The following is a 24,570-nucleotide window of genomic DNA, read 5'->3' as shown; positions in this document are numbered from 1 at the left end:
ATAATTATATTCATTCATTCCGCATAAATAGATCCCCCGCACTAGAAACATCAGAAAACGAGTTGATTGGATAAAGAGAAAGATCGAAGCTGGAGATAGATAGAACTTTTATTACCATCAGAAAGGTAAGGATGTTGTTTTTTCAGTTCTCCATGTATTCCTTCAGAAACTTCAATTACTGTGCTTTACCATTAACATATTTAATAAATAACTTGAAGAAAAGAAGCTTTGTGCAAGATAATTTCAGTTTCCAAGCTCACCCTTTGCCTTTCTATATGAAGGTTCTTTCCCATCAATGCAAATTTAATGCATCTGGAAAGTTACAACAGTGTAGAAATCAATCTAAAAGCTTTTGTCTCCCTTAACAACTGTATTTGAACCTACTTAATTCCAAAAACGCCCAAAATATATGTTCCAAAACACACTCTCTTTTTCTTTTTTTTTTTCTTTTGTCATTTTGTCTTCTTTTATAGAATTTAGTTCTTTGACTGAAAGCAATTTCTTAATCTTCTCCAAAATCCTGGAGCCTCCTTTTGAGGTGATTGGTCCACAGGAACCTTGAAATTTGCTTTCTCACTAAGCTCTTGAAATGCATCCACGAGATTTTGGAGCCTTGCAACAAACTCAATCAATAGTGATGCGAACGTTGCTAAGGATAAAGCACTAGCACTTTCATATATTTTAGATTCCTGTTGCTGTAGCAATGCTTCTGCAGTAAACGAGAGACGGGGCCATGATGGTTTCTGGAGCATGCTCTCCGAGGTAATTAAGTCCGGCGCACGAGGATCAATCGTGTGCTGAACTTCCCACATATCGCTCAGGGATTTTATCACTTTATGCTCATTGTCTTTAACATCAGCCATGCTCCCAGATTCTTCCAATTCCCTGTGAGGCGGTGCAGTTGCCCAGCTTTCTGAATTGACTAGAAGGTATGACTTTTCGTCTATCTTCATTTGCAAATCCTCTCCTGCCTCGTGTACTTCCCTCAGTATGTCTCCGGAGCTTAACTTTTCCATCTTTTCAACTTTCTGTCCCAGCTCACGTAGCACTTTAGCTCCTGCATTACCAGCCCTCTGCAGCTCAAGAGCAAACACGTGTCTCTTCTCTGCTGGTGCCTGCATGTAGAGAAATTCATAAAATCTGATTATGCAGCTAACATATCGAGCTATGTAAATTTGCCAATATCAAATCAGCAATGCAAGTCAACTTCTAGCAGAGGTTTCTTTCATGGCCTTGAGGAACTATTTCTTTTACTATTAACATTACAATTTTGGTTCTTATCATCAAGTTGAAGACATAAAAATTACAAATGCCAGAGTTGAAATAAACAGGAAAAGTAAAATAAAGACAACTTAAAGTCATTGCGTAAGCGGAAACCTAATATTGAAGACATGAATACATGATACGATGAATTCCGGTGTTGGAATAAACAGGAAAAGTAAAATAAAGAGAACATTGTATCATTGCATAAGTGGAACGATTGCCAATGTGTTCTTTTCTTTTTAGGCTCAGCCAAAGATAATGGGGTCTTGCTGTCTTCCTTTTTGACAAAGTTATAAAATCAGGCATGATCCTGAGAGGACCTATCATATATGATTATATGATATATAGGCACTTTACAGCTGTCGGGTAGGGGTTCCTGTAAATAAGTGACTGATGCAGAAAGGAAAGTCTGGCAACCTATTTTCATGCTTTGGAAAAAGAGAGGTCTAGGAGGAGTGGATCAGATAGATTTTGATTTATAGATGTATATAATGATAAAATCATGCATTCGGTATAAATAATTTCTTTGAAGATATGAAAGGAGATGGTGTTCTCACCTGAATTTCTGAAAGTATACAGCCATGCATTGCCATGACCATGAATGCACAATGTCTCAATGCACCACTTACTTTGACATAGTTTCTCCATGGGTAGTTGAATGATCTATAAGGACCGTGTGGAGGCTCCCATAAGGCAAAATCTAGCTGGAAAAATGAAGTACATTAAACAAAGAAAAGAACTCCTACATTCTTGGAGATAAAGGAAGACAGGATGAAGGCATGTGAAACATACCAGAGTATCCTCTTGGCTTGAAGACTGCACAACTGATCTGTAAGCACTATACAAAGGATCATCAGATGCTTGGTAAGTGAGAATTTTGGAAGGGATCCTCTCATATTCAACACATTGCAGATATCCATTAACACAACCTAAAAATGAAAGTTCAAGGTTATGATTGATCAATCTAGCACAGTAAATCAAGGAATTCCAATGAGAAACTACTCAGAGAGCACTACTTGAAAAGTAAAGCTAACCTTCCAAGGAAGAAGCCACATTCTTGAAATTTTTAACCACCAATTTATGCAAATCCTCTCCGGACCATATGGGGTATATACATATATTTATAATCAAACACAGGCCAGCACCAATGAAGATAAGCAACAACCGGTAAAAAGCAGTTCTGAAGAAGGTTCTTGAGTTGTTCCCAGACACCAGTACAATACAAAATGTCAACAAGAATACCCGAAAACCATATTCATATGTCTTCAAGGGAGGGTACAATTTGCAATAGCTAGCAGCAAATCCTAAAGCAGAATGAAATTTTATATTTTATAAAGTTGAATGAACACAATACCCAAGAATTCTCATATGTAAATATTTATATAGTATTAACTGCTAGAACTCCAACCTGCTATGAAAATGCTTATCAAAATAATAATTTCTTCATACTTCCCAGACAATGTTGATACTTGTGCAATGCCTAAAGCAAGGGCTCCAGCAGAGAAAGTCCCTATAGCTCGATTGAACCCTTTGTTAAGTGTTGCACCTATAATATAGAAATTGTTAAAAGGAACTAAAATAGCAGGCAGTCTGGATTGTAGCAGAAATGGGGCATCATGAATATTGGATCATATACCTACGCTGAATTCGAAAACCACGACTACAGTAAGAATTGCCCAGATAGAATATTGACTAGTTTCCTTTAGAGGCTCTTTGAAAAGCATAAGCAATGATATAGACATTAGCGAAAACCCCATTTTCGTTGCAAAAATCACCTTGCGGGGATCTGATCGACCCATTTCATATAACTTGACAAAGAGTCCTTGCAATCCACTCCAGAAGTTATCAATCGAATCACAACATGATCGAAAACACCTGCATTTAACTCGATCCTCGGAAACATCCGAGCTGTTGAAACCAAATTCCGAATACCCTTTCCTTGGAAGCAGCCTTTCTTTGCTCTCAGTACCCCGCAAAAAAGACCTACCCGACATTTCTGCAACAACAGATCCAACCCCCCCAAAAATACATAAACAGTGATGTAGAAGATCCCCAACAAAATCTTTTATTTTATCATAAAATTGAACTTCTTTAAACATACCTGATAAAAGGTGAATAACAGATCAGATGAAGTTAGGGGTAGAACCACAAGTTGGAAGAGCATACGAGTCCATACATCTAGATAAAGTGGTGAGAAAGTGTTCGGTCTCTGTGAGGATAGAATTGAAAGGTAGGTGGTAGATTTTGATCGAAGTGGAAAGGAGGATTGAATGTAAAACAAAGTATCCAAAACAGAAACTATGAAAGAGTCGTAGAGTAGGAAGAGAGAGGCTCAATATCACCTGGCTCCACGGGTCACCACCCACTTGGTTTTCAATAAATACAATTTGCATTCATAATTAGCTGAGTTTTGACAGAAATCATTGTCTACTTCATGCTTAGCATCATTGAAGGAAGTGCCTCATCTTGCTTTATAAAATTCAGTGTTACAATAAATGATTAGAAAGATTAAAAACAATAACACTATCTCCAATCAATCTTTTCTGGTTTGTTTCATTTGTTGGCCAATGAGGAATAACACAGATTTGTTTTCGCCGCTACCGATTTGAGGGCTGTCAGCGGCTTGAATCCTTTCTTCCTTTTCCTTATAATTTATCTTAATTTTACTGTTGTCATTTGCCAACTTACAGTGCATCGTCGAGTCCTTAATTTTTCTACTAATTCATGTGTCTTTTCTTTTTGAGCTTTGAAGATTTGTTTTAGTGATTAGGCATGTGAGATTGTTAATTTTATAATCTAATCCGATCTGAATCAGATACTTGCTATTTTTCTTTAATCTATTGTCCTGACGTGCATGGCTTGAGGAAGCCATTGAACCTTTTGTTCTTGCGCTCAACTTTGTTTTACCTAAGCCTGCCATCACTTTCAAGTTTCATCCTACTCGGATCTTTCCACAATCACTTCTACTGGCCGATCCACATTCAACCCACTGACTTACTAGTAGCACCGCCGCGTCACATGTCCTCTCTTACCGCTGATGGCTGATTGTTGGTTACATGACCCGTGTGGTACAATAGGATCAGTCAATTTTCACCAAGATACGAATGAGTTGTTTTTGGAAGCAAACAGATATGAAAGGCTAAACATGTAAAATAATTTAATTTCATATTTATGGCTAAGAGAAATTGTTTAAAGTTCCTTACCCACACTCAAAAAAAGTACAGCTTATCATATCTACTTGCACTATTTAATTATTTGGTACATTACATTACCATAATAATACAACTGGCAATGAAACTTGGTTTTAGACCAAGATTGCTCCAATTGGGCTTATTGCAATTCTTTCATTGGGCTTATGTGGATACTTTACTAAGGCAGACATAGTCTCGTGATTTATTGGGGATGAATGGAAGTTTTGCTGATATGTCTGCCACAGTTTACCCTTTGATTACATTTTCGCTTTTTAACTCTCACTAACATTCAATCATACTCACATCTTCAACCACATCCATTTAATTTATCAAATGTAATATTACTCTTATAATAAAAATATCATAATATAAAATCATTTAGTAAATTATCAAATTTTCATTTGGTTATATTACAAAATTTTATTATTTACTTTCTAAAACATAAAATTATCTAAATCAACATTTTACAAATTTTTTCTTATTATAGTATTAGCTCTTATCTTTTCTTTTCTTTTTTTTTCTTTTGAAGCGTGTACAAAGAAAGAAATTCAAACATTTTAAAAATTCAAATTTAGTTTTGGTGAAAATTAAAAGAATCAAAGGAATTTCGTATGAATTAAATGAACTTAAGAACAAAAATTATGTGTGTGATACTTTATTAAAACTCGAGCCAGCAGGCTCACGCTACACACTTGAACCTATTATTCGTACTTCCCAACCAAGCTATCTTCAATTACAGACAAAAAATTTCCTTTAAAAGAAACAGTGAGAAAGCCATCCCATTCTATGTGGTTTGCATATAATAATGTCGCTCAAGCTAAGGAATGAACCGTCTTGTTGGCACATCAATAAGTTCAACAAAAGGACGTGTGTTGAAACTTATTCTTCATCAGTAAACAAACACGTAACAACACACCTAGTTCAGAAAAATTAGATGATAGGCATGAAAAATCCAAAATTACAAGCAGGCAATCCAACTCAACTATAACATTATTGAAGGCAAAAGATTTTAACCATGACAAGGCCCTCCCTAATGGCAAAAGTTTCAAGCTTCAGCTATGGAAGGACTAAAACAAGCATAAATAAAGCCTGAAATGTTAGAATTTTAAATAATATCTAATATAAAATTAGAACTGTAAACCAGGATCTATCATGTCTAATCATCAAGAATAAATCAAGAACAAAACTAGATGCGGAAACATACCTGAATCCATGAATTTCTTGAAGTTTTACCCGATCTTGGGGATTTGATCTTCCAAATTAGCACACAAGAAATTCAAAGAATATATGCTCTCTCTTTCCTAATGATAGGATATTAGAAAAGATATCTTGTGTGTAATTTGAGGACCATAACCCTAATATTTATAATCTTGGCATATTGATTCTAATCAAATTCTAATTAGCCCATCATTAATTAGAATTTGATTAGAACTCAATTACTAAAGTATCTACACATATTTGACCTATACTTTATTTAATAGTTAAAGCCCAATAAAATTTTAACCAAATTAGATCACTTTTAATTTGGGCTAACCTATCATGATAGTAAATAATAACATGTAATTACCCTTATTATATATGTGATGTCTATATTTTCCAACAATCTCCCACTTGGACCACATATATATACTAATTACTCTATAATTACATGTCATTATATAACCTTATGAGCTCAAAATTTTACTATCATATCCAAAAGGTATTCCGAACAATCTCGTCCATTAATTATGTTAACATAGAACCAATGCGACTTTCGTTACATATATCATAACTAAATCCATCCATGATCACGTATATTAACACAACCAAATGACATAGATCAAGTATGGATGTGTAGCATGGAAATTACATGCAATATGATCTAAACACGTCTATTTCCAACTGGTCCTCTTTAGTGAGATCAAACCTTACCAAAATCAAAGTGTGAATAAACCAAATAAACTTTATTTCTGCAGAAAATAAACTTATTATCTTTAAACTGAAATAACTGAAAATGTGTCTATAACAGAAAAGCATTTAAAAATACAAACTCCTACTAAAACCAAATATCTTTTAAATGACATTACACCCATATGAGCAATGTGCTCTTATAAAACCTTAGGTGTAGTTCTTTAGTAAGCGGATCCGCAATCATGGAGTTTCTCGTAATATGTTTAATAAGCACCTAACCACTCTGAACTTTTACTTTAACAACCAGGAACTTAAAGTCTATATGTTTTGACTTTAATGTGCTCCTGTTGCTATTGGAATAAAAGATTGCAATTTGTTTTCACAATTTGCACCTTAGTGACAAAATCTTGTATCCATATTCCATCAAAATCGGAGTTTATATACCTGATGATCTCTAACTAATTAGATCTCCGATATGTGAGCCTATAATCTTTTGTTCTCTAAAAATACCTTATAACCCTTTTGGATGCTATCCAATGGTCCAAACCAGGGTTGCTTAAAATATCTGCCTAACATCCCAATAATATACACAATATTCCAATGTATATAAACTTGAATGTACACTAGATTTTCCATTGCTAAAATGTAAAAAATCTTATGCATTTTTGTAATCTCAAAATCATTCTTAGGGCATTGATTGAAGCTATACTTATTATTGACAAGCAGTATGCCATTAACATATAAAATCAAATATAGAACCTTACTCCCACTAAACTTATAGTATATACGATTATCAACAAAATTCATCTCTAAATCGAATGAGATAATCATTTCGTAAATTTTGTAATATTATTGACGAGAAGTCTACTAAAACCCATAGATGAAGTTCTTTAATCTGTAAATCATTACCTTTGCATCATCAGACACAAAGTTTTTTAATTGCACCATATAAATGTATGATCAATGTTACCATTGAGAAACCATTAACTTAATATTCATCTGATGTAGCTTAATGCCAAAATACTCCACTAAAGCCATTATAACCCTTTCCCTAGTGGACATTTTTAATAACATTTATTTTTGAGGTTGTTGAGTTTGTTCTTCTAGAATAATTACCTCATCTTGAATAGGGAGTTGTTTGACATTGTCTTATTGAGGTTCTAGATTCACTTCTTAATCAATGATAGGTATGAGAACCTAAACATCATCAAAAGTGATAGTAGGAACTGAGTTAAAGTTCAATTCCTCCTTAAAAACAATGTCTCTAACCTTATTTCTCCTTCCAAACTCAACATCCTAAAAGAATGTTGCAATTCTCGTCTCAAAAATATTCTTAATTGTGGGATCATAAAATTCATAGCCCTTAGATCACTCAGTATTTCCTTGACCCTTATACTTTAAAGACATCAAAGAAGTTAGAAATGATGTCATTTTAACTTTATCATTTTTATCAAAATGTTTTTCAATTTCGTCAAGGATACCTTGGCCTAAGTAATCTTTTCAGATTCTATACCCCTAAAGGCTTCTAAAATGTTGTGCTTCATGATCATTAGACTAATGTAATTTGAACCGATCCCACCTCTCAAAATCTCTCTTAATATAAGGGGTGTTTTCTGCAGTGAGATGTGCAAGTTGTTCTTCCCTTAGTGCAAGGTTTATGTCTATACAACCAAGCACTATAAGTAAGTGCCTTTTCCATTCCTTAAAATTAGTCCCCTTAAGCATGGGTATAGAATTTATATTAGCAGATATTGTGGCAGTAGAATATGAATTAGCTGAATATAGAACAAAAAATAAATAAAAAGCTTACATCAATATTTATAAGTAAACAATAAATTCAGGATAATGGCTAATCCCATCTCAAGATACCAAACACAACATTAATATCAAGTCTTTGGACAGTAATATTAACAGTAAGCGGAACTCTTGTTGTAGTAATCAAACATTGACAATAAAATATGTCAAACAATGAATTAATCTTTGGACTAACTTCTTACTCACATAAAATACCTTATAATTGCCACACATTTATCACCACAGATGTCGTTGTAATTCTGCCAAATATTAACTTACCTTTGGAATCAATTAATAAATGCATGAATCACAAAAACATATAATCATCTTAATATTTCAAATAAACTAATCTACACAAAAGAGGTCACTTTGGCGGCATTTTGTTTCAACTAATTTATTTAAAATATTAGACATCCTTAATTAAAAGCCAAAATCTGAATTTATTTGTTTCAAAATATTTATCTTAATTTCATCTTTCAACCAAATTAAAAGATAATAATATATATTTATATATATTTATCCCAAAACAACATATAGTGATGTTGGCAAATATAATAATAGCTGAATAAATCAAAATAACATCACATAAGACTTTAAATTTAAACTAAAATAATTTGAATAAATGAAAACCTCATATCAAGATATCGGACACTCCATTAATATTTCATCTTTGGACAAAATATTAACTTGTAAGTGATATCTTGGTGGAGTAATCAAACATTGACAATAAGAACATGTCGAATAATAAATCTTCCTTTGGGCTAATTTATTACTCACATGTAAAACCGAATAACCATCACATATTTATCACCATAGTTGCACATGTAATATTATTAACCTTCATTTGGGCCAATCAATATTAATATAACTTAAGTTACATGCATAAACTTTTATATTTTAAAACAAAATAATTTATAGAAAAAATCACTTTGGTGACTTTTTGCTTCAATTAAGTTATTTTAAAATATATATATAAATATACCAACATTCAAATTTAAATTTCTCCAAAAGTCAAATGTCAAAACTATTTTTTTTATTACTTTATAAACTCTAAAATAATCCAAAATAAGGTCGTCTTAATAATGCAATAAAAAATCGAAAACCTTCATTTTTTGACTATTTCTTCTTTTTTTTTTTTGTTCCAAAATCATATATATCAAAACCAAATAGAAATAATATAGTGGTTCAAAGCCAAATAATTAACAAGCACATGTATTCGTAATTTTGGCATGGATAAAAACACCAAAGTAATTCACGCATATACATGTATTCATAATCAAATAGAAAAACTTACCATGAATTTATCATGTAAATCTAAAGTTGTATTTATGATTAAACAGATATTCACATAAATACTTGAAAAATATTTTCAAGCCAATAAATCTCAAAAAACAAAATCATAATAGTTGGCATATCCCACAATTCATACAATAAACCATATCATCATAATTAAACCAAATATTTGGAACCATAAGATGCCAAAACCTAAGATTATATAACCAAATTTAAAACCAAAATATTTAAATATGTATATAGTTGACATGAATTTGCACCAAAGTACCCATAAAATTGAATATATAGCCATAACAAAAAAAATTAACTTCAATGATATCCATCAAAACTTAATTTCACCAATTAAACTATAAAAGATATCTTATTGAATAATGGTTATAAACACATGTTCACACAAACTATAATCATGCATTAATCATTAAAATCATTGATATGCATATAATATATATATACACACAAATATAAAAATAATACTAACTTGGCTTACATATTTCATGTAAACTCAAATTTATATTCATGACTAAAGACATTATCATAAAACTTCTTTATACGCACAAATACTAAAAAATTCTATAACCACAAAATATAAAAAAATCTCAAATTATAGAAAGGTCTTTATATGTAACTACCTATGAAAATTCATAGCCACCATATTTAAAAATTAATCCCAAATATTTTAATTTTAGCCAGATTCCATAAAGACTAAAACTTACATAAAATAATTATAAAAGAAACCAAAAGTAATCATTTGTATATATGAATTGAATTCAATGGTGAATATAATCCATCGTAAATAAAGATAAAGGATGATGATTCCATATATATTCAACTACAAACAGAAAATTTGAAACAAATAGTGCGAAAAAAATATATCTTACCAACATTCATTTATTCGATTATCAAGTGACTTAACTTTCAAAACCAATTATACAACCTAATTGGAATTCTTCAATTACAAAAAGTTGTAAGTCTATAATTTTAATTTAATAATAACTTTAACCAAAATTTATAAAATAATTGTGTGAAAAGAAGAAAGAAATCTCATAAATCAATTTTTATCAATTGATTATAAATAAATAAATAAACCTTCATCTTTCGAATAGCATATGCAAATATTAAAATAGATTATATTTATAAAACCTTAAAACTTTATTTAAAGAATTAAAACTAAAATATTTATCAAGAATCTCAAAGATTAAATATAATATATAATTAAAATATCAAATCCATAAAATTAAAAAAAAAACGAATCAATCCAAAATTAATAAAGAATCAATTCATTCTCAATGATTCAACATGGCAAAACTCTGATACCACTTGTTAGAATTTTAAATAATATGTAATATAGAATTAGAACTGTAAACTAGGATCTATCATGTCTAATCATCAAGAATAAATTAAGAACAAAACTAGATGCGGAAGCGTACCTGAATCTATGAATTTCTTGAAGTTTTACCCGATCTTGGGGATTTGATCTTCCAAAATAGCACACAAGAAATTCAGAGAATATGTGCTCTCTATTATCTACTCTTTCCTAATGATGGAATATTAGAAAAGATATCCTGTATATAATTTGGGGACCATAACCCTAATATTTATAACATTGGCATATTAATTCTAATCAAATTCTAATTAGCCCTGTTGAAACCATTTTTAATGGAAAATAGGAATCGACTTTTTAAAACGGGGTATGGAGTCGCCACCGATCTTTTTCGAGGTGTGATCGGATCATCTTGAGATTAATCATTTTAATAAAATATTTTGATTTATTAAAACAATAATTTTAGGTCTACGAAATTCGAGAAAAAGGGTTCGGGAGTCAGTTACGCACGAGGAAGGGTGAGCACCCTCGTAACGCCCAAAATTGGTACCAATTGACTATTTAATGTCCTATCATTGAAAATTTGAAGAAAAAACATTAAAATACGGTCCCTTTTAAAAATGTGTGAACAATTCGAGTTAGGTTTTAAGATTCACTCATTCCAAAGAAATAAAATACCACATCTAGCACGTTAGGATATGATATTTTAAGCATCCAAAAACTAAGATCACCTCATGATTTCCAAAACACGCAACGAAATTTAAAAAGGGTATTTGGTTATTTGGTCAAACGGTAAATCGAGACCCAACACGTTAGGTCACGATTTCTTGAATTTTCAAACACGAAATATTGCCATATTTTCGAAAACTTTTAAATAATAATATCGAGTACTTTGCTTTTAAAGCGGTGTATTTTACTTTGAAACCATGATATGTGAATGTAATTGCCACATAAACAAGATCGAATGCACTAATAAGACAATTTGTGATGGTCACCTAATATACATTATTTACTAACTAACATGATAATTGAAGACAAATAAATTAAAAGACATATACAACGAATAAAAAAAGTAAATCGAAATTGGGTGTAAAAACAATTGAAAATGATAATAAATGAGCTAAAAAATAGAAATGTAAGGAAAAAATCTGAACATCAATAATATACAAAATGATTTCTTAAGAAAAATAATAATAATATATGACAAAATCCAAAAAAAGTAATGTATAACATATATAAAAAAGCAAAATAAATCACATGAAGTAAAAAGTTCAAAATAAACAATAAGTACATTTAAAATAAATAATATGTATAAGGGTTGGAAATAATATTATGTAAAACTTGAAATAAACAAATGAAATGGGGAAAAAATCAATTTATATATAAATACTAAGTATTTAGCTAATTAATTTAATAATATGATAATAATAATAATAGTAGTAATACTACTACTAATAATAACAATACTAATTAAAATAATAGTGATAGTAATAATAGAAATAATAATACAAAAATATTAACAAACATAATAATAATAAATTAATAAAAACATAAGTAATAATGAAGTTCACCAAATAAAAAAATGAATAATCTATTTGATGCGAAAGAATGAAGATAAATAAAATAAATAATAAAAAAGGTGAAAATATGGAAATTAAATGGCCCAGGATTCAATTGCAATTGGGGCAGCATTTTGGGGTGAATTTTCAAAAATAAGAACATGTCCGATTAAGGGATCAAAATAAAACACGCACAAAAGGGGACAGACCGAAATGGGAATATTCCCAGACCATCAAAACAGCACCGTTCTAACAAATACCAAAATGTAATTGAAATAATATTTTGGGCAAAATTTAAAAAGGTAACCATGAGCCGATTTGAAAGGATCAAAAAAGAGGAGGGACCATTTTCACAATTTACCCCAAAAACAGAATCACGCAGATCGTGGGGTTTGTGACGTTCGGTTCCTCTCTTTCTTAAGCGGCACCGTTTCATTAATTATTAAAACTAAAAGGGGGAAAAATTTGAATGGCAATCTGCCATTTTCTACAAAGATCAACACAAATCCCTAACCCTCCATTCTTTTATCCCTCATTTGGCCTCTCCTTTTTCCCTTAAAACCAAGCTCAGAAGCCTCAATAATTTCCACCCTGAAGACACTTCTTTGCTTCAATTGCAACGAAGAAGAAAAGGCTCCGACAGTGCACTTGTGAAGGTATATCCCTCACTTTTTGTTTTTACATGCAAAGAAAGAAACAAAGATGCAAGAAGAGGAAAAAAATCGAAAGAAAAAGACCTGAGAATCACCTTTTTGAATTTTTTTTCTTTTCTTTTTTGATCGATTTCTATTCAAATGTATTCCCTTTGCTATTGTATTTATAAAAAAAGAAACGACCCCCCCATATACATTTGATTCTATTCGGTTTTATAGCCGAAAAAATAAAAAAAGAAAATACAAATTCCTTGTTGTCATTTCTTTCTATTGTCAACTTTTGTGAGTTGTTAATCTATTTTGCAGGTGTGTATAGTGTGGAGAGAAACCGTTCGTAGGTGTGCTGGCGTGGAGGAGTGGTGGAGAACGTGGGTGCATGGTGGTGCTGAAAATGGTTGTGGGCTAAGTCTAAGAAAATTGGGCTTTCTGCTTTGGGCTGTTTTGATTAGGCCCAGGTAGAAATTGGGCCTTACAGCTACCCCTCTTTGCTTGTTGTCGTGTAACGAGAAAGGAGCAAAGACTTTTAAAAGTCCAATTTTGCCCGGTCTCACTGAGTCTTGACTTCTTTTGGCCTCTCTTCTTCAAGTAGCCTCGCTTTAACCCACTACATCTCTAGGGGTATAGGGATTTTCGTTTCAATTTGCTCTGCTACTGCTTAGAGAGATATGATTTGTAATCTTCAGCCTACTCCACCGCTGCTCAGGAAGATAAGACTTACTGTCATTGATCTGCTCCACTACTACTTAGGGAGATAAGATTTGTAATTTCTAGCCTGTTTCCCTACTGCTTAGGGGGATAAGGCTCAACGTCTTCGATCTGCTCCACCACTGCTTAGGGAGATAAGATCTGTAATTTCCAGCCTATTTCCCTACTGCTTAGGGGGTTCAGGTTCACCGTCTTCGATCTGCTCCACTATTGCTTAGGGAGATAAAATCTGTAATTTCTAGCCTGTTGCCCTACTGCTTAGAGGGTTAAGGCTCACCGTCTTCGATCTGCTCCACTACTGCTTAGGGAGATAAGATCTGTAATTTCCAGCCTGTTACCCTACTGCTTAGGGGGTTAAGGCTCACCGTATTTGATCTACTCCACTACTGTTTAGGGAGATAAGATCTGTGATTTCTAGCCTGTTTCCCTACTGCTTGGGGGTTAAGGCTCACCGTATTCGATCTGCTCTACTACTGCTTAAGGAGATAAAATCTATAATTTTCAGCCTGTTGCCCTACTGCTTAGGGGTTAAAGCTCACCGTATTTGATCTACTCCACTACTACTTAGGGAGATAAGATTTGTAATTTCTAGCCTGTTTCCCTACTGCTTAGGGGGTTAAGGTTCACCGTCTTCGATTTGCTCCACTACTGCTTAGGGAGATAAGATCTGTAATTTCTAGCCTGTTACTCTATTGCTTAGGGGGTTAAGGCTCACCGTATTTGATCTACTTCACTACTACTTAGGGAGATAAGATCTGTGATTTCTAGCCTGTTTCCCTAGTACTTAGGCGGTTAAGGCTCACCGTCTTCGATCTACTCCACTACTGCTTAGGGAGATAAGATTTGTAATTTCCAGCCTGTTGCCCTACTGCTTAGGGGGTTAAGGCTCACCATATTTAATCTACTCCACTACTACTTAGGGAGATAAGATCTGTGATTTCTAGCCTGTTTCCCTACTGTTTAGGGGGTTAAAGCTCACCGTCTTCAACCTACTCCACTACTGCTTAGGGAGATAGGGTGGTCTGTCATTTTTAGCCTATTTCCCTACTGCTTAGGGGGATAAGGCTAGTGAATTCACCGATGTTGCTACACTGTCCTTTAAGGACATAACCTGTAGAATCAGTTTCATGTATCTATGCTTATGCCAAATAATTAGGATGCTATGATCAAAATAAATCAAATGCTCCTAACTAGATGTGTTATGAATGATATATGAATGCAAAAATGTAAATGATCCTTTTTAAAAGGCTTCAGGTATCATTACTCGTTGTTCATCAGGGCCTTATCACTAACGTATTACATTGCCATCTTGTTTGGCTGCTATTCTTGACAAAAAACCCAAAGAAACAATCTCATTCTGCTCAGCAAACTTGCCCCACTGTAGTTTCAAAGTCCCTTCCATTGTACCTTCTGGGACATAAAGTTTGTATTTCCCACTGCAACTTCAGAGGAATAACATTTGGTTTCTTCTATCCATCTTGTTGCAATTCAGAGGTATAATATTTGTACCATATTCTTCAATCAAATGATCTGCCACACCCCTTTTTGGGTAACATGACCAAATGCGTATGCAAAATATTAATTTTCTTTTCCGAGGTGATCCCATTTAATGCTTGGGTGAACATTTCTCGTCATTCGTCGAGGTTGTATCACCGATGAAATATCTTGTATCTGATACTTTTGATAAAAAATCTAAAGAGATAGTCACAATTTAGACTCCTCTTTCCAACCCTTAAGTTTGGTAAGTTTGGTAAGTTCTAAACAATAGTTCTGTTTTAGGTTCTTGTATTATTTAGAAGCTTCTAGAGTAATATACAGAACCTCTATTGTGAAGGTATTATTAGTCCATTAATCATTATTTCAATGCAAAATGTTTGAAAAAGATCATAACAATGGATAAGAGAGAGAATAATTGGGAGCATAACTCGAAACAAATAAATTAATCAAAGATAGTAAACGTAATAAGAAGGAAATTTATTGAGACGTATCTTTAAAAGAATAAAGTAATCAAAGATAGCAAATTTAAAATAGGCAAAATAGAAAACTAGATGCCCTAGATATCGCAGCTTGAACTTCTTTGTACCAACTTCTTGAGGACCATTTTGAGCTCAATTTGTGTTTAGGGAATCCAGAGTACTTTGTCGATGCCCTCAAGATGTAGCATACTTCTTCATTGTTAATTCAGACATAGCAAGACTATTGTATGCCCCACTTTGATCCAAATTTGAGCAGCCCTTTTAAGGTTTTCAACTCAAATCCCCTTTGGTCTCAAGGCGCCATTTGCGAGTTTTCGCATTAGCCTCTCTAGTTTCTTTTCCTTTTTTGTGTGTGTTTTTTTTAAACTATTAACTGTGACTGAATTTGAGTTCACCGAATTGGGCAGGTATTTACCATCCATCTCAGACAATATCAATGTTCCTCCAAAACAGGCCTTCTGTACTACATAAGGTCTTTCCTAGTTTGGCATCTACTTCCCTCTAAAGTCTTTTTGTATAGAAAGGATCTTCTTCAATGTCAGGTCCCTAATTCTCTAGGATGAACCCCTTTTCGCAAGCCTGCATTATCTGATTGTGACGTATATCCTTCAAATTCGACTGATCATATTGAGATTGGATCCATTCTACCTCATCCAACCTTTAGTTCTGGCAAGACTCAGAGAAAAAAGATGATGGATAAAACTTTTCCATTCCACAAACTAATGAGAAATGCGTTGCTCTGATGGAGGTCTTAGTCGACGTTTGATAAGTATAAAGGGTAAACGGTAACTTCTTTATGTCAATCTTTACAAGTCTCGATCACCTTCCACAATTTTTTTTATTGTTATTGTTATTTTTTTTGTTTCTTTCTTTTTGGCTACTTTTGCTGCACTTTGATATGATGTCTAATCTTTAAATAAACTGCAATCTTTTGACATTGTACAGTTGTATTGGACATGATCTTTTCTGATATTACCTGTCGGCACCACTTTTTTATGACTATCGACCTTGTAATATTGGTATATGAAGCGACCTTCACCCTCTTCGTGAAGACATCGACGACTACCAAGATGAGTCGGTGTATATTAGACGAGAACGGCCTGACAACAACCATGCCCCACATATAGAAAATCTGTGAAGAAATAGAGGTGTCACATAAGTCTTGTCTTTCTCCATTTGGCATTTACGACATAACTGATACAATCCCCTTCCTTAGTGGATTATCAGTACCTGAACCTCATGATTAGCTTGGCTAACATAAAATCATTAGCATGTTGCCTTCTAACACCGATATGGACCTTTTTTTAGCATCCATAAATATTAGTAGCCCAGGCATATCCTGACATGATTATAAGAAAACATCTTTGAATTCTTGGAGTAACTCAATGACGATTTGCTTTGTCTTCGTAGCAATGCACGATCCGATCTTTACCTCTTGTTCACAATGTCTACTGACCCTTTGTAGAGTAGGATCTATTTTTCATCTCATTCTACCATCCTTAACAAAATCAGGATATAGGTTACAATCTCTGTCATCTTCAAAGTCTTGAGATCCACTTAAACACATATCTCACCCTAAAAGGGTGTCAGTTACAGCGTTGCTCATGTCGTTGATATCTGGGGACCTATTGTAGGTACAAAGGTATATTTTCAAAGAATAAATGATTCTAAGGATGATTATTTGTATGATATGATCATAAATAAAGAATAAAAGAATATTTAAAAGACAGTCCAAAGAACAAAAGAATGTATACTATAAAATGGAAATGATGAAAGAATATTTGCTCAAAAAGATGCATTTTATTGAAATAAAAATTCTGGACACAACCCTATATTACAAAAGGATTCTTATTGACTCTAGGCTTAAAGCAATAAGCATGTTTTGAATATTACTTTAGATTAGCTCTAAAAATACAGGGATCTCTTCCACAGTGCCATTGTTCAAAACACTCCCAAGTATGCAAGGATTTGGAAACTTTTATTCCCCGATTCTCTCTTCGGATATATCATTCAGATTCCTCGATGTTCCTTTCCCTTCTGATTTGTTCAAGGCATCGTAACCCTTTTTCCCCTACTTTCAAATATCGCATTTACTCCATTGTCAGAGTGATTTGGTTCTGAGGAATCATCGAACTACACAATTCCCATTTCAGTGAACCTTTCGACCAACTTTTTAAAAGAGAAGCAATTCTCTATCGAGTATTCCGCTATTCCCGCATGGTATTCACACTGAGTACTTGCGTTGTATCATTTGGGATATGGGGGCTACAACGGTTTTAATTAGATAAGGGATACGACGTGTGCATCAAATAGACTTTTGTACAGCTCTCGGTACGTTATTGGAATGGGAGTAAACTGAAGCTTCTCCGTACTTTGCTTTGTATTAGGCTCTTGTCTTGGTGAAGCTTGCTGGCTCGTAACCACCGTTCTTGATTGTTTTACTGTGATTGGTTTTGCATAACCCACGCTCACATTGCTAACCTCGTTTTTCTCTTCTTCGGGGTTGACCTCATTGTGTTTTCCCCAACTTCTATCTTTCTGCACCTTATCGCATTCTCTATCATTTCACTGGATATCACTATGTCCGCGAAACTCATAGTTGAACTGTCCAGTATGTGATTAATGAAGGGTGCTTTCAAAGTATTAATGAAGAGCATGGTTGTTTCTTTTTCCAGCAGTGGTGGTTGGACTTGTATAGTAACTCTCCTCCACCTCTGGGCATATTGCCTGAAACTTTCACTCGAATTTTTCTCCATATTCTGTAACGTGATCCTGTCAGACATTATGTCTGTCACATGGCCATACTACTTCAAGAAGGCCTGTGCTAAGTCCCTACATGATTTGGTTTGGGTGCGAGTCAACTGATTGTACCATTTGTCCGCAGCTCCAATCAAACTATCCTGGAAATAGTGAACTAATAACTGATCATTATTGACATGACCAGTCATCCTCTGACAAAACATCGTGATATGGGCTTCAGGGCATCTAGTTCTATTGTATTTCTCAAACTCTGGCATTTTGAACTTCGGAGGGAGCACTAGATCCGGAACCAAACTTAACTCCTTAGCATCCATACCACACTGATAATCAGTACTTTCCAGTGCTTTGAACTTCTCTTCCAGCCATTTGTATCAGTCTTCCAACTACTTTGGGAGTTCTCCTTTTACCCTTTCTACCTCTACCATGTCATCCAAATCAGGGGCACCGAGATTTGCCAGATTGTTTTCGGTGCCTGAGCTTGTCGGGAAATGTGTTAATGCCGAAATGCCGGCTTGATGCTGAGGACTGAGATTAACAGACACCCTTGGTGGATATGCGTTGGGCTATATTGGGGTGCTTGTTGGGGGCAAAACCCAGTGGGTAGACAGGGTCCTCACTATCATCCCCGGAGTTGACCATAGGGATCTTCCCCTTTCCTGGCCCTCCAAGCAGTAACTGGGTTAACTGATTCATCATGTTCTTCTATGATTCTAGCATCTGATCTTTCATATCCTACTGAATCTTGGCCAGTTGCTCTTGCATCTGTGCTTGCAGTTGATCCTGCATTTCTTTCTGCATTTGTTCCAGTTTTTCCAGCTTTTGATCCATAACTCTAGTTTTTCTTCGTGTGTAGTAGTGATGTTCCAGGGTAACTATAACACGATTTCTAATTAATTAGGGTTTTTTTGTGAAGTTTAGTGCACATGATGCAATGCAATGCAAATGCATGGAATGAATGCAAAAGAAAGTAAGGCGTTGATTCTGAATTCAATTATATTCGAACAACTTTTCTAGAAAACAAATTCCTTTGCATAAAACAGATTACATATGCGGCTTTGCCCTCATATTCCAGGCGATCTCTTTTTCTGTAAAAGTCAAACCATGCCAACTTCCAATAGATGCATCCATTAGCTCCTTTTTGCTTAATCCGGGCTGCGACTTATTACTCACTTATCCTTACGATGCTTGTTAGCTCCTTTAAAGAAGTCGGGACGTGATGGCTCTCGAATAATCTTTATCGACTTGAATCCTCAGGTAAAGTCTTATTTTCCTCTATGAATGAATCCTCAGGTAAAGTCTTATTTTCCTCTATGAACTATCAGCCTTCTTTCATTATGTTTAATTGGACCATATTCAGACAACCGCATTATAATCCACTTTATCAAGAAATTCGTTTTCTTATGACAAACTATTCTATTTAGCAATCAAATATAAATCAACCCCCCCTTTCTATGATGATGTAATGCAATGCAGTCATAAACAAAACAAAACACGTTAGCACAGGAGGAAAAAGATAATATAGGATACCTACTTGGGTAACCGCTGGGGTTCAACATAGCTCTATCTAGGGTGGGCTTTTAGAGTTCACTATATGTGGCTCAGTTCTAAGGAAAGGGTACCTGAACCAGCAGATTCCTCAACCCTCACCCGTTATAGGCTCATGTGGATCGAGTTTAGTTCAGGAGAATATATTTCCCTATGGCCATGCGGAGGTGAAAACCTCACGAAGACATAGGTACGGATGTATCCCGGAAGTAGGCCACTAGCCCATGCGGAGGTGAAAACCTCACGAAGGCATAGTTTCTCACTTCCACTTAAAAAGGTGCGGCCACAATGGTCATGCAAGATGATGCGAGGGGATATGAAAAACTCAAAATGCAAAACACAAATAAAATGACAAAAACCATAAAACCCATGAAATACAACGGTCAATTTTACGGCTTGACTCTCTTATTCTCCCCAGTGGAGTTGTCAAGCTGTCGAAACCATTTTTAATGGAAAACAGAAATCGACTTTTTAAAACGGGGTATAGAGTCGCCACTGATCTTTTTCGAAGTGTGATCGGATCACCCTGAGATTAATCATTTTAATAAAACATTTTGATTTATTAAAACAATAACTTTAGGTCTACGAAATTTGAGAAAAAGGGTTCGGGAGTCGGTTACGCACGAGGAATGGTTAGCACCCTCGTAACGCCCAAAATTAGTACCAATTGACTGTTTAATGTCCTATCATTGAAATTTTGAAGGAAAAACATTAAAATATGGTCCCTTTTAAAAATGTGTGAACAATTTGAGTTAGGTTTTATGATTCACTCATTCCAAAGAAATAAAATACCACATCCAGCACGTTAGGATACGATATTTTAAGCCTCCAAAAACTGAGATCACCTCATGATTTCCAAAACACACAACGAAATTTAAAAAGGGTATTCGGTTATTTGGTCAAACAGTAAATCGAGACCCAACACGTTAGGGCACGATTTCTCGAATTTCTAAACACGGGCACGATTTCTCGAATTTCTAAACACGAAATATTGTCTTATTTTCTAAAACTTTTGAATAACAATATCGAGTGCTTTGCTTTTAAAGCGGTGTATTTTACTTTGAAACCATGATATGTGAATGTAATTGCCACATAAACAAGATCGAATGCACTAATAAGACAATTTGTGATGGTCACCTAATATACATTATTTACAAACTAACATGATAATTGAAGTCAAATAAATTAAAAGACATATACAACGAATAAAAAAAGCAAATCGAAATTGGGTGTAAAAACAATTGAAAATGATAATAAATGAGCTAAAAAATAGAAATGTGAGGGAAAAAAATCTGAACATCAATAATATACAAAATGATTTCTTAAGAAAAATAATAATAATATATGACAAAATCCAAAAAAATAATGTATAACATATATAAAAAGCAAAATAAATCACATGAAGTAAAAAGTTCAAAATAAACAATAAGTACATTTAAAATAAATAATATGTATAAGGGTTGGAAATAAATATTATGTAAAACTTGAAATAAACAAATGAAATGGGAAAAACGAATTTATATATAAAAATAATGAGTAAATAAACAAACGAATGAAGACTAAGTATTTAGCTAATCAATTTAATAATATGATAATAATAATAATAGTAGTAATACTACTAATAATAATAACAATACTAATTAAAATAATAGTGATAGTAATAATAGAAATAATAATACAAAAATATTAACAAACATAATAATAATAAATTAATAAAAACATAAGTAATAATGAAATTCACCAAATAAAAAAAATGAATAATCTATTTGATGCGAAAGAATGAAGATAAATAAAATAAATAATAAGAAAAAGTTGAAAATATGTAAATTAAATGGCCAAGGATTCAATTGCAATTGGGGCAACATTTTGGGGCGAATTTTCAAAAATAAAAACATGTCCGATTAAGGGATCAAAATAAAACACGCGCAAAAGGGGACGGACCAAAATGGGATTATTCCCACACCATCAAAATGGCACCGTTCTAACAAATACCAAAATGTAATTGAAATAATATTTTGGGCGAAATTTAAAAAGGTAACCATGAGCCGATTTGAAAGGATCAGAAAAGAGGAGGGACCATTTTCACAATTTAGCCCAAAAGCAGAATCACGCAGATCGTGGGGTTTGTGATGTTCGGTTCCTCTCTTTCTTAAGCAGCACCGTTTCATTAATTATTAAAACTAAAAGGGGAAAAAAAATTGAATGGCAATCTGCCATTTTCTACAAAGATCAACACAAATCCCTAACCCCCCATTCTTTTATCCCTCATTTAGCCTCTCTTTCTTCTCTTAAAACCAAGCTCAGAAGCCTCAATAATTTCCACCCTAAAGACCTTTCTTTGCTTCAATTGCAACGAAGAAGAAAAGGCTCCGATAGCGCACTTGTGAAGGTATGTCCCTCACTTTTTATTTTCACATGCAAAGAAAGAAACAAAGATGCAAGAAAAGGAAAAAAAATCGAAAGAAAGAGACCTGAGAATCACCTTTTTGAATTTTTTCTTTTCTTTTTTGATCGATTTCTATTCAAATGTATTCCCTTTGCTATTGTATTCGTAAAAAAAGAAACGACCCCCCATATACATTTGATTCTATTCGGTTTTATAGCCAAAAAAATAAAAAAATAAAATACAAATTCCTTGCTGTCATTTCTTCCTACTATCAATTACTGTGAGTTGTTAATATGTTTTGCAGGTGTGTATGGCGTGGAGAGAAACCGTTCGTGGGTATGCTGGTGTGGAGGAGTGGTGGAGAATGTGGGTGCATGGTGGTGCTGAAAATGGTTGCGGGCTAGGAAAATTGGGTTTCTGCTTTAGGCCGTTTTGATTAGGCCCAGGCAGAAATTGGGCCTTACAAACCCATCATTAATTAGAATTTGATTAGAACTCAATTACTAGAGTATCTACACCTATTTGACCCATACTTTATTTAATAATTAAATCCTAATAAAATTTTAACCAAATTAGATCACTTTTAATTTGGGCTATCCTATTATGATAGTAAATAATAATATGTAATTACCCTTATTATATATGTGATGTCCATATTTTCCAACATAAAAAACTTTTAAGCACACAACCCGTAGAGTCTCGAGCTTTGGTCGCATACCTCATAGCCCCCTCTTGCTCGAAATAGGCAAATTTTACATTACATTTTAGCAGGCCACCTTCCAAAGGTGCCCAACCAGCCATTCCTCTACCACGAGTCACTCCGTCCTAGTCACCACTCGCATCAGTCGCAGCAAACACCCTTATTGACTACTACCAATGGGTTCGAAAAACATCAACAACTCGAACGATTGATGCCATGCCCACATCTTCCCTTTTTCAAAAAAAAAAAAAAAATTGTGATTAGACCATATCATCTAACATAACACCAAATATAATAAATAATTTATTATATTAAAAAACACAAAATAAATATATAAATGTTTTACTGTATTAAATATAAATTTTAAAATTTTATATTTTTGATTGGATTATTTAGGGTGGGTTTGGATGGACGATTGGGTGCAATCTAATACGTTTAGCTTACTTTTTATCTCACACTACAGTATCTAATCACACAGTCACCGTTGTTTTTACACTAACCGCAAGTAAAGCGATTGTCCATCCAAACCCACCGTTGGTAGGTTTTTTGAGTTTTGAATAATGAGTTTAATTGTTTTAGGTTAGTGATTCAATATAAATAGATATAATTATTATTTAATATATAAATTAATATAATTAATTTTTATAATATAATATATTTTGGTTAAATTGGGCTTAGGCTTAAGCCGAAAATTTTACTCAAGGCCTGACCCATATAGAAAATAAGCCTAAAATTTTAATCAAGCCCATTTTTCAAGTCTTGTATTTTTATCCAAATTCTCTGATTTTTTGAGCAAGTCTTTGAACCTATACGGGTGGTTTGACCCACAAGCAGCTCTGAGTTTAAATTACTTAAGGAAATAAAATTATTGATTCTAATAATCCAAAATAAAAAAAAAATAACTAATCATTGTAATTTCATGGATAATATAAATATTTTAAAGTTGATCTCAATTATTAAAAAGAAATATACCCTTGGAAAGATAAGAGAAACATAAGTTTTTCTTTTAATAAAACATGATATTTTTCTTTGGTTTGAAAGGTAAAGTTAACAAAATTATAAATAAAAAAGTAGAAATTATTTCATGGACCCTTCTGTAACACTTTTAACCCGTCTCCGTCACCGGATTAAGGTTACGAAACATTACCGTACAATAAAAAACATTCAAACATTATATCATTCAATAGTTTAATCACATCATAAACCATACATATACATGCATACTATCCCTAAAACAAGCCCACGAGGCACTAAAAATAGCTTAAAAGCTATTCAGGACCAATTTGAAACAATTAGGAAAGCTTAGGAAAAACTTGCGAAAATTCAAAACATAGGACACACGGCCATATGGAATTATCCCAAACCGTGTAACTTTCAAACAAGAGACACACGACCATGTCCTAGCCTATGTCTCACCTGTGTAACTCTTTGAGTAGGGTCACACGACCATGTCACACCCTTGTGTATCAGACTGTGTAACTCTCTGACTTGAACCCTAAGAAATCCTTCGATGACACAGGGCCATGTCACCAGA

The 24,570-nt window shown here is 33.6% G+C and overlaps 2 protein-coding genes and 1 long non-coding RNA gene across 4 annotated transcripts; 2 read left to right on the top strand and 1 right to left on the bottom strand.

Moving 5' to 3' along the window:
• Positions 1-241: 241 nt before the first annotated feature.
• Positions 242-4,430, bottom strand: LOC108479746 (aluminum-activated malate transporter 4-like). Of its 2 annotated transcripts, none has more exons than XM_017782515.2 (7): positions 3,365-4,430; positions 2,900-3,259; positions 2,672-2,809; positions 2,298-2,567; positions 2,056-2,192; positions 1,821-1,967; positions 242-1,115 (listed from the first exon to the last, which is right to left on the bottom strand). In XM_017782515.2, the coding sequence occupies exons 2-7, from the start codon at positions 3,255-3,257 to the stop codon at positions 477-479; spliced, it is 1,689 nt and encodes a 562-aa protein (XP_017638004.1). In that variant the 5' UTR covers positions 3,258-3,259; positions 3,365-4,430; the 3' UTR covers positions 242-476. The 2 variants fall into 2 exon arrangements, with proteins under 2 accessions (XP_017638004.1, XP_052879044.1); XM_053023084.1 differs by having other exon boundaries at positions 1,893-1,967.
• On the top strand, positions 809-1,228 carry LOC128285559 (uncharacterized). The gene is made up of 2 exons (XR_008276019.1): positions 809-929; positions 1,038-1,228. It is a non-coding gene; the product is annotated as an uncharacterized LOC128285559 (long non-coding RNA).
• Positions 4,431-18,920: 14,490 nt separating the features above from the next.
• On the top strand, positions 18,921-22,908 carry LOC108477820 (uncharacterized). Its single transcript, XM_053022971.1, has 4 exons — positions 18,921-19,014; positions 19,120-19,211; positions 22,055-22,339; positions 22,641-22,908. Exons 1-4 carry the CDS (start codon positions 18,921-18,923, stop codon positions 22,770-22,772), a joined length of 603 nt encoding a protein of 200 aa, XP_052878931.1. The 3' UTR covers positions 22,773-22,908.
• The last annotated feature ends 1,662 nt before the right edge of the window (positions 22,909-24,570 follow it).

Source organism: Gossypium arboreum, chromosome 12, assembly GCF_025698485.1.
Source record: "Gossypium arboreum isolate Shixiya-1 chromosome 12, ASM2569848v2, whole genome shotgun sequence".
NCBI classification, from domain to species: Eukaryota; Viridiplantae; Streptophyta; class Magnoliopsida; order Malvales; family Malvaceae; genus Gossypium; species Gossypium arboreum.
The sequence above is the reverse complement of the archived record's forward strand: the minus strand, read 5'-3'. Positions and strand labels throughout refer to the sequence as shown.